This window comes from Eretmochelys imbricata, chromosome 3 (genome assembly GCF_965152235.1).
Source record: "Eretmochelys imbricata isolate rEreImb1 chromosome 3, rEreImb1.hap1, whole genome shotgun sequence".
In the NCBI taxonomy this organism is placed as follows: Eukaryota; Metazoa; Chordata; order Testudines; family Cheloniidae; genus Eretmochelys; species Eretmochelys imbricata.
In genome coordinates, this window is record NC_135574.1 from 26,834,266 (window position 1) to 26,853,692 (window position 19,427).

Below are 19,427 nucleotides of genomic sequence, written 5' to 3' on the forward strand. Positions count from 1 at the left end.
ACCATGGCTTCTCTGCATTTACTTATTAATCTACAAAATTTTCAATAAAGAGTCAGAATTATACAATCTACAAAGAATTTTTTTAAAGTTCCATTAGGAATCAACAATTGATCAATTATTGGATGTACACAGTCAAGATTCAGCTTATGAAGTTAACACAACACATTATTAATTCTCTCAAATACTGGTCCTGGAATGCGAATGGGAGCATAGTTTATTTCTCAGCCTTTTGAAGATTCTCCTTCAAGATTTCCATTTACTGAGTGAATTATACAGCTGGCTCTCCTCCTGTCTACCTTATCCACCTTGATACAGCAAGTCTTAACTTCCTTTTCTAGAAGAGAGAGGTTTGCATAGATAGAGCTGTGTAAATCCACAGATATCCACATCTGCGGACCATTTTTGCAGATCATGGATTGGAGGCGGTTACAGATTTTGTATCCATGCAGTGCTCTATGCATAGACACATTTTTAGAAGACAGAGTTCACAAAGTTATTTGAGACGGAACTCATGTTGAGTTTGGATAGGCACAAATTATTACTTACCAAACACATGTGTACACTCATTCACACCTTTTCTTTCACAGGCCAGGCACCTTCCCAGCCTGGGCTCCATCGTTTGATTTTGTTTCTTGGATGTTCACAGCAGTCATCCTGGGTGGGGATTCAGTGAAGAACGAACGCTGATTATGTCAGTCTCCTGCCTTAAATAGGTTTTACATATGGCAGGAATTCTTTGTTTTCCAGTGTGGGTTCTCCCCTCACAGTGGAAAAATACTGGTATTCTATCATGGAGTCCATGATACCGGTGACTTGATCACATGATCCTACAGTGTCAAACCAGCCATGAGTCAGTTTGTAGCATCCCAGAAAAGTTTTTCAGGAAGGTGGGAGATTAGCATCTTCAAAGACCTATTGTTCGCCTTAATGGTTCAGACTCATTGCATTCTGTCTGGTGGGTGTTCCCCAGGTACAAACACTTTTGTAGTACAGATGTATAGTCAATATTCCTAATTTTAGATACAAAAATGATACATGCATACAAATAGGACAATCATATTCAGCAAATCATAACCTTTCCAGTGATATCTCACATGCCTTATCTTGTACAAAACATATCATAGTTATGCTATAATCATACTATAACAATATTTCTATGAAGAATATTGGGTGTAGTGTCACACACAGGTCTCGTGCCCCAGTAATGTGGTCCAAGCTGGGTCAAGGGTGGGCAACCTTGACCTTTGGAAAGCCTCCCTCCCGCAGTTTTTGCTAGTGGTTCTTTGACCATATCGGTCACTAAACCACAAGTCTGATATACGTCCAAAATATAAAAAACCATGGGATTAATGGGAGATTACTTCATGAATGCAGCTTCAACCCCCACTCCTTTGAGCTGAATTGGAGGGAGCAGAAAGTGCCAGATTCCTCAGAGTCTCCACACATTCTGGATGTGATTTCTGGCGTAATTTGCTCTCAGCAACAAGGCAAGGAGACAGAGGTGCCTTAGATCCTGTTAATATAAGTCCCACTTAAGGTAAAAAAAAATATTACAATTTATATTCACTAAAGAAAATGGAAGTTTATACACTAGGCCATTGGTTCTCAAACTGTGGTCCGTGGACCACTAGTGGTTCACGAGCTCCATTCAGGTGGTCCGCGGATAGTTCCCTCTCAGGTGCACGCCTGGGCTGCTGCACATGGGAGAATGAATGGCCACCCCCCCTAATTAGTGGAGTCGCACAGGCATGGCTCCCCTATTTAGGTGCCTGGACCCTGGAGAAGACGCACATGTAAGGTGAAGTGGTGGCCTTGGGGGGAAATAGAGGGTAGATGGGAGGGGGAAGTGGGGTGGGAAGAATTTGAGATGTGCAGGGCTGCAGTGGCCAGAGAAAGAGGCGACTTTCCCCAGCTCTGTGGCTGCTGAGGCGAAGGAGAGACCCCCCCTCCTTCCCAGCCCGAGCTTGGAGTCTGCTGTGGTGCGGGAGAGAGGGAGAGACCCCCACTCCTTCTCAGCCTCAGTTCGGGGGCTGCCATGACAGGGGAGAAAGGGCACATCCATCGCATTAGACAGGAAAGACTACTGATATTAAAATATGAGTTGTGTGCTTATATTTATAGAACAAAAAATGTTAATTGTTTCTTTTATATACAGCATTTTTCTCCAAAGCGCTTTACAATAGTTAGCTAACGGTACAAACAACATTTGCAAAGATCATTAAGTGGTCCACCGAGACCCTCAGCAATTTTCAAGTGGTCCGTGAAAAAAAGGTTTGAGAACCACTGCACTAGGCCTCTCATATAGGCCTATTTCTTTCACACATTGAAGTCAATGGGAGTTTTACTATTGACTTCACTTCAGTTGGAGTACGGTTTGGTCAGTGCCTGAAAGGTTAAATTTATAAGAGATTCTTGGCAGTATTTGAAAAGCAGGTCATACAGAAGAGGCTACCATTATTCTGTGTAAATCTTGTAGTGTTTGGAAGTGTTTTTGTTGCACTCCAGAAAGCATGCCTCCTGCTAGTTATTTTTCACTCTCATAATTACTTTAGGTGGAATTTTAGTAAAAGATTGTTAGCCAACATATATGCTATGTATTAGAGCAATTACATTAATATTGTAATATTAATAGTAATATTGTAATATTAATAGTATATTAATAATACACTATCAGAGGCTCGTTCACCTGCACATCCACCAATGTGATTTATGCCATCATGTGCCAGCAATGCCCCTCTGCCATGTACATTGGTCAAACTGGACAGTCTCTACGTAAAAGAATAAATGGACACAAATCAGATGTCAAGAATTATAACATTCATAAACCAGTCGGAGAACACTTCAATCTCTCTGGTCACGCAATCACAGACATGAAGGTCGCTATCTTAAAACAAAAAAACTTCAAATCCAGACTCCAGCGAGAAACTGCTGAATTGGAATTCATTTGCAAATTGGATACTATTAATTTAGGCTTAAATAGAGACTGGGAGTGGCTAAGTCATTATGCAAGGTAGCCTATTTCCTCTTGTTTTTTCCTACCCCCCCCCCCAGATGTTCTGGTTTAACTTGGATTTAAACTTGGAGAGTGGTCAGTTTGGACGAGCTATTACCAGCAGGAGAGTGAGTCTGTGTGTGTATGGGGGTGGGTTTTTGGAGGGGGGTGAGGGAGTGAGAGAACCTGGATTTGTGCAGGAAATGGCCTAACTTCATTATCATGCACATTGTGTAAAGAGTTGTCACTTTGGATGGGCTATCACCAGCAGGAGAGTGAATTTGTGTGGGGGGGTGGAGGGTGAGAAAACCTGGATTTGTGCTGGAAATGGCCTAACCTGACGATTACTTTAGATAAGCTATTACCAGCAGGACAGTGGGGTGGGAGGAGGTATTGTTTCATATTCTCTGTGTATATATAAAGTCTGCTACAGTTTCCACAGTATGCATCTGATGAAGTGAGCTGTAGCTCACGAAAGCTCATGCTCAAATAAATTGGTTAGTCTCTAAGGTGCCACAAGTACTCCATTTCTTTTTGCGAATACAGACTAACACGGCTGTTACTCTGAAACCAACCATTAATATTGTAGACAGTATAATAAGTGATATAGTTGCAGATTGAATTGTGCTTTACCCAAAATGCTTTTCGCTCATGCTAAGGAATATCCCATAACTTTTTTCAGTAGCTAACCTTTGCTCTTGGTAAGAGGAAATACAAAACCTGTCATAGTACGAACACTATGCCTTGGGTAGTTAGAGGATGCCTGCAGTGACACCTGGAATGTGGTAGTCAAAACAAAGATAAGAGAAAGGTACAGGATAGCACAGAAAAACAAGATAAGAAGCTTGTATTGACTTGTCTGTTAAAGCTTGGGTGATGTACAGAGTGTTCACTACCTTGTAAAAAGGGCTACTATTAATATGGATAATCTCAAATGCATATTTTTGAAACAAAGGTGAATGCTGCAAGATTGCTATGTGTTGTGTTCTGTTGTCTTTGACTAATAACCTGGTTAAACTTAGGCTACATGGTTTCTTGAATATTTTTAATAACAAACCACAAGTGTAGTCAAGCAATTGGGTTTGGCTATACTTAGTTTTCAGATTTGTTGCAGAAGGCCAATTCCCATTTACATTAAACAGGGAGGGAAATATGCCATCTGGCAAAATGAAATAGTCAGATTCCCTGACATACTGCAAGCACAGCTCACAAACATGGCTGTGAAAAAAATACAGCAGTTGCTTGCTAGTACGGATGTATTATTTAGTCATTTGTTGTATGATGCTGACAGCTTTATGGATGTTTACAGTTAAAAGGATGATGCTGAAGTGCTGATCTAGGAATGTACAGCCTTTGCCGACAATAAAACAGACAGATTTTTAAGCTTTTCTGAAACTGCACACCTCTATTATTGTGTAACCTTTTGCAAACTGCCAGTTCCATCTTTCACATACCAGAAATAACTAGAGTACCCCCTCACAGTGAATATGGTGTGTGAATAATTTAAAAAACTTTATCTTAGTATAGCCAGTTAAGTAGTTTATGAATGTCAGTAGGATTCAGAGCTTCTCTTTAAGAGTTGCTTATTTCTGAGAACACTTTCAGTGTTGTCGTCTTTCTTATGTCAGCATGCAAAGGTTCAGACTGATTTACTCCTTATAATACAATAATTCTATAGACTGTTTGTAGCTGTACTGGTAAAGCAGCCATAGATTGAGAGCCTATGTAGTCAGCAAAAAATGCTGCTTGTACTGAAGGGACTTGAGTTGAAAGTGGCACTTGAATATAACTTTTTTTCTAGTTAGTCTAAAATAACTGTTGATATTTAGCCTACTTACATATTGTATATTCATTGTTGATGTACTTGGATAGATCCTTTATATTTCAAAACAATTTATTCCTTTTGTAACAAAAAAATTTACAAAAAATGAAGTTTGGAAAATAAAATGGAATTTACAGTTATTTGTTTTCAACTAATTCTGGGTGATTGTGCCAAAATAATCAGCTCCATATTCCTTAAGATCCTCTTCAGCTGTGTAACTAGCCTCTTCCTTCATTAATGACTGTTGACTTGCAACCTGGTTTATCAGTTTCTTCTTTATTGGAATCTTTTCAAACAGTGTGTGTATGGCCAGAAAAGTGACTGCAAAAATATCAGCAATTTACTCCAGAGATCTAATCCCTGTGTGTCCTTGAGCCATACCTGTTCAATTCAGGGACAAAACCAACATTTAACCTTTGCTAACAGTGCAAAACTAATACTTACATGGAAGAACAAACTCAATTCTGTTCTGTCTGATGCACCATCGGCAATAGTATGTTGTCACTAGCATGCTTAGATGTTATTAATCAACAGAAAAGGATAAAACCTCACTCTTTATGGTAACATTTTTTCCACTGATAACACTATGTATCTCAGCATCTACCTGCCCAATAGACACCAGGTGGAGCTACCAGAAGCCACTGAGGTGAGAAAGGCATTCCTGTCCACCCCTGTTCTGGACTGTGTCCTTGACCGCACCTGGGTAGATTTTCAGAGAGCAACACACTATTTCACCTCAAATATTTAGTGAATCTCCACTTGATGTTTTGTGTTGTATTGCCTGCATCCATATAGGACTGTTTTAATGAACTGGGTGGTCTAAAGATGTAATAGCCAGGAACTCCAAGTCCTAATCTTTGCCCTGTCCACGCTGTGTGCCCTTGAGTTTGTTACACTGCTTCTTGGTTTTGCATGCTATGGAGTGGGATTAACACTATTGATGATGCTACTCGTAATACTCATGAGGAACTGTGTGCACTAGCTGGTATTTGTACAGCACTTTATGAAGTGCTATATAAAGGCTGGATATCATTGTATACAGTCTCTGAAAGTGATTACTAAGGCCTGCTAAATTTAAACCTGCATTTTATGTCTTTCTTACTGTTGTTGTTATTTTGCTGTGTACATATTCACCAAATCAGTTTATATATGTTAAATGAAAGAACATGACATAGCTTTGGTTGGGAAAGCAGTTGCTTTAGCTACAAGTAATTCAATACTGAGATATTACACTTGATCTCTCACCAGAAAAAGGGTGAATTAGTGTGTATTTTAGTAGTTGTAGGCAGTGTTGTTGCAGTCCAGTTGGTCCCAGGACATTGGAGAGATAAGGCAGGTGAGGTCATATCTTTTATTGGACCAGCTTCTCTTGGTGAAAGAGAGAAGCTTTTGAGTTTACCCAGAACTCTTCTTCAGGTCTGGGAAACTGTCTTAGGCTGTGTCTACACTACAGCTTAAATCGGCATAATTTATGTTGCTCGGGGTGTGAAAAGTCACACTGACATAAACACCAGTGTGAAGAGCCCTATGTCGGCAGGAACATAAGTAGTTAACATATTTCAAGGGATAATTCAAGGTGAAGTGGCCTGTTAACACCCCTCCAGTCATGGAGAGGAAAGGATGGGAGGAGGGGCAGATGGAGTGTGGGGAGGGGGGTTTTTAGTGGGTTATAGATTGTTGTAATATGCCATAAATCCAGTGTGTCTATTTGGTCCTTGATTTTTAGTGTCTAGTTTAGTTATGAATTTAAGCTCCCAGGCTCATCTTTTGAAAGTGTTGTGCATGTTTCCTTTGAGGATGAAGACTGATAGGTCAGCTGTAGAGCGATTGCTTTGTGAAAAGTGTTCACCCACAGGTGATGTGGTGTTTTTCTCTCTTATCATTTTCCTGTGTGAGTTCATTCAAGAGCATAGTGATTGTCTGGTTTCACCCCCATATTTGCTATTGGGACATTTAGTACACTGGATAAGGTATACTGTATGTTGTGATAGTTATGTGTAGGATCCAGGGATCTTGTAAGGTGTGGGGGGGGGCGAGGAGGGGCGTATTTATCACGTAGCAGTGGAGATATGTCTGCAAGTTTTTCATCTGTTGTTCTGGCAGGATCTGGTGTCACTCTGAGTTAGTGTTTCCTGGTCTGTGGGGAACTTGCTTCTGATGATGAGCCTGGAGAATTTGGGTTATAGTTGTTAGATGATAATCCTTATGGGTTCTAATGTGGGGTGGTAGGTGCATTTTAGCAGTTGCCTTTAAGGTGTTCGCAAGACTATTTGATTTCTGTGAGTTTTGTGGGTCTTTTTTCATGTGTCTGTGTTCCATAAAACGTTGACGGTATAAATGTGTCTGAGGTGTCTGTGTGTATTGCATATGGAGTATTTGTCTCATATTTAAATGGTAAGCTTTTGGGGGCAGGGACAGTGTTTTTGTTTTGTGTTTGTACAGTGCCTAGCACAATGGAGTCCCAGTCCGTGTCTAGGGCTACTGTATGCTACGATAATACAAATTATAAATAATAATTCATGTTTACATGTCTATAATGTAGACATGTCTGTTCTCTAACAGCCAAAATGTCTTTAAAACCTGAAAACTAGTCACCTTACCACATCCACAAGCTGACGTGGTTCTCTCAGTGTTCTGAGCCACACAGCACAAAACTAAAATCCAGGTATAACCCATGACGGTAACTTCATCAGATTGTTTAATGTTCTTAGAATTGTTCCTCCAGAGAGTAAGGCAAGAACTACTGTACTTTGAAATAATTAGCTTTGCATCCATGGAGATAATTTCATGCAACAGATTGATAATGTGCCAAGGATTTAAAAAAAATGTGTTTTAAAGATGTCAATGTGAAGAAGACTGTCAGTGAGAAGTACAACTTGTATCTAAATGAAATAAAAGGGAAATGCAGGTTCGGAGATTTGTAGCATATAGACTTGAAAGCCAGAAGGAACCATCATGATAATCTAGTAGTCTGACTTCCTGCACGTTGTAGGCCACAGAACCTTGCGCACACAGTCCTGTAGTAGGCCCATAACCTCTGGCTGAGTTACTGAAGTCCCCTATCTTGACGTAAAGACTTAAAGTTATAGAGAATCCACCATTTTAGTTCAAACTAGTGCTGTCAAGCCATTAAAAAAATTAATTGCCCTTTTAATCGCACTGTTAATAATAGAATACCATTTATTTAAATATTTTTGGATGTTTTATACATTTTCAAATATATTGATTTAAATTACAACACAATACAAAGTGTACAGTGCTCACTTTATATAATATTTTTAAAAATATTTACACTGTAAAAAAGATAAAATAGTATTTTAGTTCAACTCATACAAGTACTGTGGTGCAATCTCTTTTATCATGAAAGTTGAACTTATAAATGTGGAATTATTATTTTTTTACATAACGGCACTCAAAAGTAAAACAATATAAAACTTTAGAGCCTACCAGTGCACTTAGTCCTACTTCTTGTTCTCCTTTAGGGGAGTCTCGGCTTATTGAAGGGGTAAGATATTTTTATCTCAGAAAGTAAGTATTCTGAAGATGGGAGGGGTGTGAGTTGTGCAGGAGAAGGGTGAATTCTTGGTGCTGCTCCTGTTATGGTTGGGTTTCTGAGCTCGCCAGGCTCACCTCCTGTCAAAAGAGGAAGAAAATTTAACCTTAGAAATCTTCATTTAGTATTTGGGGAGGCTGGGGTAGGGAGCAAGCAATGACTTGTGCAGGAGGAAGGTGAGAGAGATGCCTTGATGCTGCTTCTGGAATGGTGGTTACTGGTACTGGGGCTCGCCTCCTTTTACTGAGCTCGGTGGGCTCCCTTTAACTGAGCAAACCCTTGTTTGCAAGGGAGGATATGGATTTTACCTCAGGAATTCGGCATGTGGCAGGGAGGAGAGGTTGGTGGCAAGAGGCTAGCTTGCCATGCACCTGTTCTCTATGGGGTACCCCCCAGAGCGAGGGGCTGTCCAGGGGCAATGGGGCACAGCATGGGGAGGGCAGGGTGGGTGTCAGTCCTCAGATCAAGTTGCTGGTTGGGGACAAGGGTGCACAGCACGGCGGGAGGAGGGAGTCAGTCACTGTAGCAAAGGGCCGGCTGGGCGCAATGGGGCACGGTGTGGGGAAGGTCGATCCCCAGAATAAGAGGCCGGTTGGGGGCATGGTGGGGGGTGAGCGAGGGGCCTGCCGGGGGGACATTCAGGCACAGTGCATGGGGAGGCAGGGGGGAGTTGGTTCCCGGAACAAGGGGCTGGCCATGGGCAGTGGTCACAGCCGGGGGGGGAGGGGCTTTGCCCCAAGAATGAGGGGCCAGTCAGGGACAATAGGGCACAGCATGTGGGGAGAGGCAGTCCCAGGAGCAAGGGGCAGGCCAGGGGCAACGGGGTACGGCAGGTCAGGATCCCTACCTCTCAGCCAGAGCTGGAATAGGAACCACTTCCTCTCCTCTCCTCTTGTTTTCCCACCCTCCCAAAGGGGATTGGGTTACTGCACCTGACTGGACACTGTCAGGTCCTCCGCAGCTGGTGCCTGTCTCCCTCCCTGCCCAGAGATATGGGATTAACAACATTAAAAAAAGAATGTGTTAATTTGGTTTTCAGTTAATTGTAGGTGTTAACTGCAATAAAGTGACAGCTTTAGTTCAATGAGTGACCCATGCCCCATACTGCACAAGAAGACCACCAGGGTCTCTGCCAATCTGACTTGGGGGGGAATTCCTTCCCAACCAGATATCATGATGAGTTAGACCCTGAGCATGTGGGAAAGACCTGCCAGGCAAACACCTGGGAAGAAATTGTCTATTGTAACTCAGAGCCCCCCCCCCCCCCCCATGTCCTATCTTTGCCCGTCCGGAGATATTTGCTAATAGCAATCACAGATGGGCCATATTCCATTGTTTGTGATCTCATCATACAATCCCCTCAATAAATGTATCAAGTTCAGTCTTAAAAGAAGTTAGGGTTTTTGCCCCCCTTCTCCCCTTGGAAAGCTGTTCCAGATCTTCACTCCTCTGCTGGTTAGAAAAAATCTTTGTTGATCAGGACTCCTGTCCTCCATTTTACCTTGGAAAATCCATCATTTCCCCTCCAAGACTCCCTAAAGTCCCTAAGGGAGGGAAGTTAGTTAATAAACCGATAATAATAAAGGGTAATTTTTAAGGCAAATTCAAAGAAAGAAGGTAGTGATACCTGGAGCCTATTATCTAAGAAGTATGGTTCATCAAATGAACATTCTCGGCATGCTGACATGCTTTATATTTTCTCTCTTTTCCTGTGTTTTAAAAAAAGAAAGAGAGGTTGGGAAAACTGTTCTACTTTTAAAAAGGAGCAACAAATTATTCTTGCACGTTTTTCTGTGTCCTACATAAAGATAAAGCACCAGGCTGTCTTCTCCCACCACCTCTTTAACAAGAGAGAGATGCTTACATTTATAAGGGTGAAAGGATCTAAAGATAACAAAGTTCTTCATTCTAAAATAACTTGTGTGGTTTCATCAGTTGGGGCTCAGTCTCATCTCTGTTGAAGTCAGTGGCAGCTCTCCCACTGACTTCAAGAGCAGTAGGATCCAGCATAGGTTTCTTTTGAATTCTTCATGCTCCTCTGCATATGTAATGAACATCTCAGTGTAGCCGCTGTGGTGTGAGAAACGGCGATGTCTAAGGGCAGGTCTACACTACTTCCGGCTGCGCCACTTTTCCATGTTTGGTGAAGACTCTCTATGCCAGGGGTCCCCAAACTGGCAGGGAGGAATGTTCGTGTGAGGGCAGCTGGGGCCCAGGCGAGGCTGCCAGCCTGTCCAGGTCGTCTCCCCCCCTCGCCCTCCCAGAGCTTCGGCCCCAATCCTAGCTCCAGAGGAGGGAGGGGGGAGCAGAGAGGGGGAAGGGGGGGCCCGCAGTAAAAAGTTTTGGGACCACTGCTCTATGCCGACAGGAGAGCACTCTCCCGTCAGTATAATTACTCCACCTCCACGAGAGGCGGAAGCTATATTGGTGGGACAGCGTCTCCTGCTGACATAGCGGCAGTGTGGACAGTACTTAGGTCACTGTAACTTGCGTTGCTCACAAGGGTGTCTTTTTCACACCCCTGAGCGACGCAAGTTAGATCGACTTAAGTGGTAGTATAGACCTGTCCTTAGCCACTAAGTTTGGTTTTTGGCTCACCGGACCAGAGGTATATTTAATCTCCCAAACAGAGGCTCAGAGCTGGTGATTCCCCCTATTGTCTGAGAAATGGAAGTGAAATGATGAAATAGGGAATTGGGATATAACCAAGAAATGTCCATCCTGATGCTTTAGAGGGGCGGGGCGGGGGGAATTCAACCTGCCAGTTTAACCAAAACACTGAGAAGGTAAGCCCTGAGCTGCTTCAGCTGTATAGCTAGAGACAAAAAAGACAATCAGAAAATGATAGGCAAGAAAATGTTGGATGTTGTCCTGAAAAATCAGGATGCAATGATTTATGATGCTGGTTGAGTCAAAAATTGCCTAGAGATAAGTTGCCATATGTCTCCAAGATGTCATAGATTCAGCTACATATGCTGACCAGTGGGAGAGCTGTGCTGCTGTACCAGATGACTTCAGATGACAATATGAGTTCCATTAACACTTCCTGCTCTGCCAGCCATCAAAATATAGTGGACAGTTATTCTGGAAAGTGGGACCAAAGTTGAGTATAAGGGAGATGGAATTTAAAAAAAAAAAAAGTCTGGTCAGGAAATCACTCATTATTTATTAAACAGTTTAATTGGTTTGTTCATATTTTATCTGATGGAATGCATTGAAAAAAAGACGATTTCTACATACTTCTTACAAGGTTCATTTCTGTTGCTTGTTAATTTTTTTCTGGACATTGGAGACGTAAGACACTTTATGCCATTAAAGCAGTGTTGTTTTTCCGGGAGCTTAGATCTGATTTATCTTCTAAATTAGCTAAAATTGAATTTAAAAACTTAATCCTGTAGCATTGTCCATACAGATATAGGCGCAATTTTCAAAAGAACTCCATCCCTATTGTATGCCACAGTGGGAGCTGCTGGGTGCTCTGGATTTTGAAAATCTGAGCCTGGTTATGGGTTCTGGTCCTGAGCTCTATTCAGACACTTGCCTGTATAGTGCACACAATTCAGTGTGTCAGAAAATATAGTTTACCTTATGATCTCCCATATGAATCTCTGTTAATCCTTCTATTAACGTAAAGATAGAAAGGGAGTTTTCTATATATATAGGGAAGATACTGGGAATCTATTCCAAGCTCTGCACTACCTTCTATTTAGTTTCTTTGTTCCTTAGTTTGAAATGGGTATATCTGTAAGACTTGTGCGGTTTTATTAATAAAATAAACGATGATTGTTAAAGGTTTGCCTTGGATGTGTAAAGTATATATCACTATTGCTATTAAGCTATGGAGAACATCCTACCATTGCTGCTTCACAACTAAAAAGCATATTGGAGGAGGTCATGGTTGATGATTATAATGGTCTTGGTCCCTTGTGGCCTTAAAAAAAAATCTATGGATGTAACCAATAACTCAGTCTTCATTTTTGTGTATTTTTCTTTCTTTGCAGATTGATGGTTCCAGCTGTGATTCTGAAATTCTTTCCTTGCTCCTGAATGCAAAATTAGTGGTAAAGTGCATATCCACTGTGTTCTACCCTCACCTTATCAACCACTTACTGGCCAACCAGGAAGAGGGGCATTGGGATGTAGAGGAAATAGCAAAACAACTGCAGGAAGCAGGCTTCAGTGCAGAGGCAGGGTCTCTTATGATGTGTTACAAAGGGATTCATCCTGCACTCAGAACCTACAGTACTGCCCTCAGTGCTATTCAGCATTGGATCTGAGTGGCAAAACAAACTGAATTTCTTTTGACAAAACAGCTGCCTGAATAATGTGTTTGTTTCAATTGCCTGCTTTTCAGATGGAAATCTTCTACATGAGAGACAAATTGTTGTAATGAAGTGATATATTTAGAGTTGATCATCTCTTCTTATGATTTGTGGAAAATGCTAACAATATACATACTGTGGATTTACTTCCAGTTTATTTTGAAACTTTTTACCAGTTCTAAAAGTCTCTCTCAGTATAGGTATAGTAAATCTCTCAAACTGGTAAAAACTTTCAAATTGGCAAAAACATTTGAAATGCAACCACTGTAATGTGTAAATTATAAACTAGGAAAGTAACTTGTGATGCTGCAGGGTTATACAATGTGTCACACAATTCTTGTAAGTCATTTACACCCTGGTCACAATGTAAAACAATAGTTATCAATAAAAGTGTTTAGAACAAACGTCATCACCATGAAGAGAAATAACTAATGAGAAGTTCTGAAATCTTAAAATTTGATATTTTTCAATGTTGTTTTGGATATCTTATTACAATAGTTTTATTTGCAATAAGTGACATACTTTTCATTTATTAAACCTTTTCTTTTTTTTCCCCCCTCCTTTTGACTGAACTGAGTATTCTTCAGGGGGAAGCAGGCTGATAATTTTTGTCACGCTTACTATAGTTTGGTCTTTGTTACTCTCTATCCAATTTCAGAAAACTTGGCTCAGATCTCCAGAAGATTTTGTTCACCGTTTTGTCTTTCTTTCCAGATGTCTTCTCCTATTTGCTATGGACATGAATAGCCGATCCATTTCAGTTTTGTTCAGTAAGTCCTTACACCCCCTTTCCTGGGGAGGCTTGAGAATAAACAAGATGAGCACAAACCAGCCTTGGATTTTTTAAGACCCAAAATACCCAATCAATTCTTAAAAAAACAGAACTTTATTAGAAGAACAAAAAAAGATAAGAGAACAACTCTGTAAGATCAGAATGGAAGATAATCTTACAGGCATCAGATTCAAAACATAGAGATTCCCTCTAGGCAAAACCTTAAGTTACAAAAAGACACAAAAACAGGAATACATATTCCTCCAGCACAGTGAATTTCACAAGCCAAAACAAAGAAAACCTAACACATTTTCTAGCTAGATTACTTACTAACTTTACAGAAGTTGGAGGGCTTGCATCTTTGATCTGTTCGCGGCAAAGGTATCACACAGAGAGACAAAAGCCTTTTTCCCCCCCTCCAGATTTGAAAGTATCTTGTCCCCTCATTGGTCATTTTGGGTCAGGTGCCAGCCAGGTTACCTGAGCTTCTTAACCCTTTACAGGTAAAAGGACTTTGCCTCTGGCCAGGAGGGATTTTGTAGCACTGTATACAGAAAGGTGGTTACCCTTCCCTTTATATTTATGACCGTGCACATGGATTTATTCTATGTAGCCTGTTTTACCAGAAGCATTTGGTGTTCATGTGTTTATATGATTATGGCTTTGTGTTAAAATTACCTTCTCATTTCGCTCTTGCCTAGTTCTATACTGAGATCAGTCTTCAAAGGAATTTTGCGAGAACCTGAGAAAAAAATAACATTTCTGTTTCATTCTACAAAAATGAGTACTGAGACAATAGTTTCTAATCTTTATTTAAGTGTAGGGTGGATGTCCAGTGCAGGTACTCCATAGGAAAGCTATACAACTGGATAAATGGCTTGGAAAAGGACTTAAAAAGAGATGTTTGGTAAAGAAGCAAAGCGGGGGGCAGTTGGGGACTCCTGTGATTGGTATGGCAGGGGGCCAACCCCGATTATTATAGTCCACCTTAATCCTCCTATGAGGGGGGCAGTGGATAAGGTAAGGTAAGGTCCTGGCAATGGATTTGCTGGAGGGACGTGAGTGGGATAAAAAGGAGGGAGCTGGTAAAAGTCCCCCGGGTAATTATGGAATAAACATAGGGGTTACCTGCACTGTACACTTTTATCTGCTGGGTAGTCCCAGACATCTAATAATAGTGTTGCGGTCTGATTAAATCCATGTCAAATGTGTCCTGTCCTTCTTTTGGTATAGCCAGACAACCATTGTTGGGTTAATTTTCTATAAATATCATTTGTGGCTTTGAATTAATATTATTTTATTTTACTTACACTTTGTCCTAAAAAAAATCGTTTCATAAGACACTTACCTCACAATTTGCTTGGAATTCTTTAAGAAGACTGTAACAGTGTATTGAATCCTTCAGGTGGTTTGGCCCTTTTTAGTTCACACATTTTCAACGATGTTTGAGAAAGGGACTTCCAGCTTCCTTCATTCATGACCATAATTTTCATTCATCAATCTCAGGGGTTAGAACTGAGGTCTTTTTCATTTAAGTTCCCCACATTAATCTTTGCCTCAGGTTCCAAATACTATATCTTGAATAAAATCAAAGCTCATTGGCATAGCACAGAAAAAACAGGAAAAATCACAAACCCAAAGATAAATGGAAATAAATAAATGCACTAAACAATGCTATTAGCCAGACACATGGGTTGTTTTACAAAGTATTGAAATAGCACCTACAGCATGGCATAACAATGCATATCACGTTTCTCAACCTATTACCTCAGAATCATGTTTCCAGGGAGTCCATGTGTTTGTGTGTCACGTCAGAGTCAGTGCAGTAGATAAAACCCAGCAGTGTTAGCAGTTCAGAGAGCCGCTAACATCCTGGCAATACATCACACCAAAGCTAACCCAGGGTAGATAACAGTCGTTGGTGTCCAGTTGGTATGGTTCCTGTGTGGTTCTAGCCCAAAAACGTGCACAGAGATTAAACAATTTTCTGCATCTTCATCCAAAATCACATGCTGAGTCTTAACTGTTCTCCAGTAACACTTTCCAAATGACATTATCAACCACTTCTTTCTAGATGAAATAGAGTTCTGTTTCCCCCAGCCTCATCAGTAAACAGCTTATGCAGACAGGAACTCTGAGGTGCAGATAGACTCAGTGATTAAATAGATTCTTAACTTTATTTAAACATTTTTTAAAAGACACATTGGTGGGTTATACTGGACAGATGGACATAATTTCTCACTGGATCAATATGGAATGAACTGTCATAATTTTCCTCATGCAAAGTAGGCTGTGAAGCAGTGTAAGTAGTACTTGTTTAAGACAGACAATTAATGGTAGCTGCTCATCTTTTGGGGCTGTATTTCCCCCTGTTGACTCTCAGTGAATTGTAAAAAGAAAAGGAGTACTTGTGGCACCTTAGAGACTAACGAATTTATTTGAGCATGAGCTTTCGTGAGCTACAGCTCACTTCATCAGATGCATACCGTGGAAACTGCAGCAGACTTTATATATACACAGAGAATATGAAACAATACCTCCTCCCACCCCACTGTCCTGCTGGTAATAGTTTATCTAAAAGCCATTTCCAGCACAAATCCAGGTTTTCTCACCCTCCAGCCCCCCACACAAATTCACTCTCCTGCTGGTGATAGCCCATCCAAAGTGACAACTCTTTACACAATGTGCATGATAATCAAGTTAGGCCATTTCCTGCACAAATCCAGGTTCTCTCACTCCCTCACCCCCCTCCAAAAACCCACCCCCATACACACACAAACTCACTCTCCTGCTGGTAATAGCTCATCCAAACTGGCCACTCTCCAAGTTTAAATCCAAGTTAAACCAGAACATCGGGGGGGGGGGGTAGGAAAAAACAAGAGGAAATAGGCTACCTTGCATAATGACTTAGCCACTCCCAGTCTCTATTTAAGCCTAAATTAATAGTATCCAATTTGCAAATGAATTCCAATTCAGCAGTTTCTCGCTGGAGTCTGGATTTGAAGTTTTTTTGTTTTAAGATAGCGACCTTCATGTCTGTGATTGCGTGACCAGAGAGATTGAAGTGTTCTCCGACTGGTTTATGAATGTTATAATTCTTGACATCTGATTTGTGTCCATTTATTCTTTTACGTAGAGACTGTCCAGTTTGACCAATGTACATGGCAGAGGGGCATTGCTGGCATTGTGTTTGTGACCTTATTTGTCCTGCCATTTGGACATGGTCAGTCAATTGGCTGTCATACATCAATGACATTAGATAGAGGCATTACATGGTTGTAGGTGTCTCACCAGCCTGCAGCAAGTAGCTTCCACCACATGCAGGCATCTGTTCATGAAAAGAGAAGGCACATTCTGAGTATATGTGTATCAAAGTACTGATGTATTTGTGAATTTCTCCCATGAGATTGATTTCAGATTTGGAGTTTTGACAGTTGTTATTAAGACATGTTAGCAAACGGGATAACAATGTGAGTTATCCCATAAGACCCTCTCATCATCTGTTACTTATTAAGACCATAAAAAGGTACTGACAAGCTGAATTGACACTTGTGCCTACTTGGATTTTGTCAATTTATTTGAATTACAATTAGAAACTGTTCAAAATATTACTTTCAATGAATACAGCACGAGCTGGATCTCTCCTTTGGAGGTTACTCATCTTAGTAGTTTGTTCATTTTCTGATAAAGAAACAGGCCACAATTTAGGCTCTTACATTCATATTCAATCACCTAAATAGTAATGGGCTGATTTTGAAAGGTGCTGAGCACCCCAGCTCCTAATGATGACTATGGCAGCTGCAGGTGCTCGACACCTTTGATAATCAAGCTCTTCCAGGTAGTGTCTATGGTTGAGGTTTGGAGCCTAATTCCTAGGGCTATATGGGTTGAAAATGTTAGCAAGTTCATAGTTTATTAGCTGTCTGTAGTAGTGAACAGGGTAGTATTTGGACAATTAAAGTTGTTGAGACCAAAACACTCATTGGCCTGATTCATTTCTCATTCATATTGGTTTGAAATCAAGAGTAACTCAGATAAAGTCAGGAGAGTCTTCATATGAGCCACCATTAATAGACCACCTGGATTAAGCTCATGTTACCCAGGATGAGGAACAGGCCCATCCCTGAAGCTATCCAGCACTTGTGTGGTGAAGAGAAGGAGAATTTCACAAGGCAGGCTTACAGAAGCTATGTCCTGTCTATTGGATTCAAGGTCAGCATTTTTTGCTCCTGGACAGGGTGCATAAAATGAATGATTTAAAAAACAGATTTTTTTTTAATTTAAATTAAATACTGGTTTATTTTTTAAAATAAACCTATTAAAATTACATTTGAAACAATGGCAATCTATATTAAGGCCCAAACTTACTATACTCTATTAAAATAATGTAGATTAAATTAAAAATAATATTAAGCAGTACATGTTTGCTGTTGACATTTTGAAGGAAGTCAAACCACTGAACTGGAGGAAGTCACTGGCTAAAGACGTAGAACCAGATTTGTTGAAGTGTTAAATGAGTTTTTGACATTGGTAACCTCTTTTGCAGGTGCGGAGAGAATATTTTCTTCATTTCAGTTTATTTAACTAGTTCAGTTCAATGAGTTCAAAGTTAAGAGACCAACTGAGAGTTGGAAAGGGAAAACAAGCTTTCCTGTATTTTCAATCTATGAATTAAAAATTAGATGTGAGAGGATGAGATCCACTATTCTAAAATATTGAAGGGCAGTGGTGACCATAAACAATCAGTTCAATTCTCTAATTACATATGATACATCATTTAATAAATCATTTTAAAATGCAGAACATGTTTTGATCAACTTTTTATACACTTATTCTTATGTATCCAGCATATTCGTTTTATTCAACCAATAAAACAAATTTAAAATGTTTTTGTGTATGTTTAATTAAATTCATATTTCCACCCAAGTAGAGCTTGACACAAATCACAAATTAAAAAAAATCATCTAGTAAGTAAGAAATGCATCATTCGCCATTTTCTAACATCATAAAAATGGTAAAAAAAAATAAGAATCTGACTAAGTAGAAGTAAAGCTATATAATTATTTAAATGTATATACATCTAGTGTATCCTCCTGGTTAGCAAATGAAGCACCAAATGTAATGTAAAGGGCTATATTTAATTGCAAATCAACATATTTTAATGGTTACCAATCAATGTGAATCACTTTTTTTTAGGAAAATATCAAAAGTACAAATGTAAACAAGATTAAAATCAATTATTTATATCAAAAATTTTCTCATTCAAAAGCTTGTCTCTCTCACCAACAGAAGTGGGTCCAATGAAAGATATTACTTCACCCACCGTGCCTCTCTAATATCCTGGGACTGACTCAGATACAACAACACTGCATACAATGATGAAGAATAGAGGCAAAATAGCCAAAATGGTCATTGGTACATAGCTTTAATACCATCTAATAGAAAATATCATTCATAGGAGGATGGTTAGCAATAATAAATGGATCATAGTATTAGTGTTCTTAAGACTTTCTACAATTATATTTACCATTTCAGAAAACGTATTGTTAACTGAGTAATCATTAAATAAGATGTATAAAATACTAAACTTAATCTGGTGTAACCAACATGAATTTAGCAAAGGCAAATTGAGTCTCAGTAGTCTCTTAGAATTGTTTAATGCATCAATATACTTATAGAGAAGGCCTTTGACAAGAAATAAGAGGCAAAGTATTGTTTTGTATCGAAAACTGGCTAGGAAACGTAAATCAGATTCATGTTCCATGTTCCAAAGCATAGCCCTCCCAAGCAGAAGTTGGCAAACATGTCTGATCTAAACAAAGGAATGTGTGCTCAGCTTGATTTGCACTTAAGCAGTAAACAGAGTCATCAAGCAGGAAAGGGAGACAAAGGAAGCTCAAACAGGTGAGAAAAAAGCATCAGGGAACATAGACCTTTTATCTCCAGATACTAAGCTGGAAATGTCT

General features: G+C 40.0%; 1 protein-coding gene across 2 annotated transcripts in view; it reads left to right on the plus strand.

Moving 5' to 3' along the window:
- NBAS (NBAS subunit of NRZ tethering complex) overlaps positions 1-13,245 on the plus strand; it is a 409,249-nt gene extending 396,004 nt beyond the window's left edge. For both annotated transcript variants that reach the window (XM_077812510.1, XM_077812511.1), the window contains one exon: positions 12,369-13,245. In XM_077812510.1, the coding sequence (XP_077668636.1) occupies positions 12,369-12,644 (276 nt within the window). In that variant the 3' untranslated portion in view covers positions 12,645-13,245. The remainder of the gene's footprint in view (positions 1-12,368) is intronic.
- Positions 13,246-19,427: the final 6,182 nt, after the last annotated feature.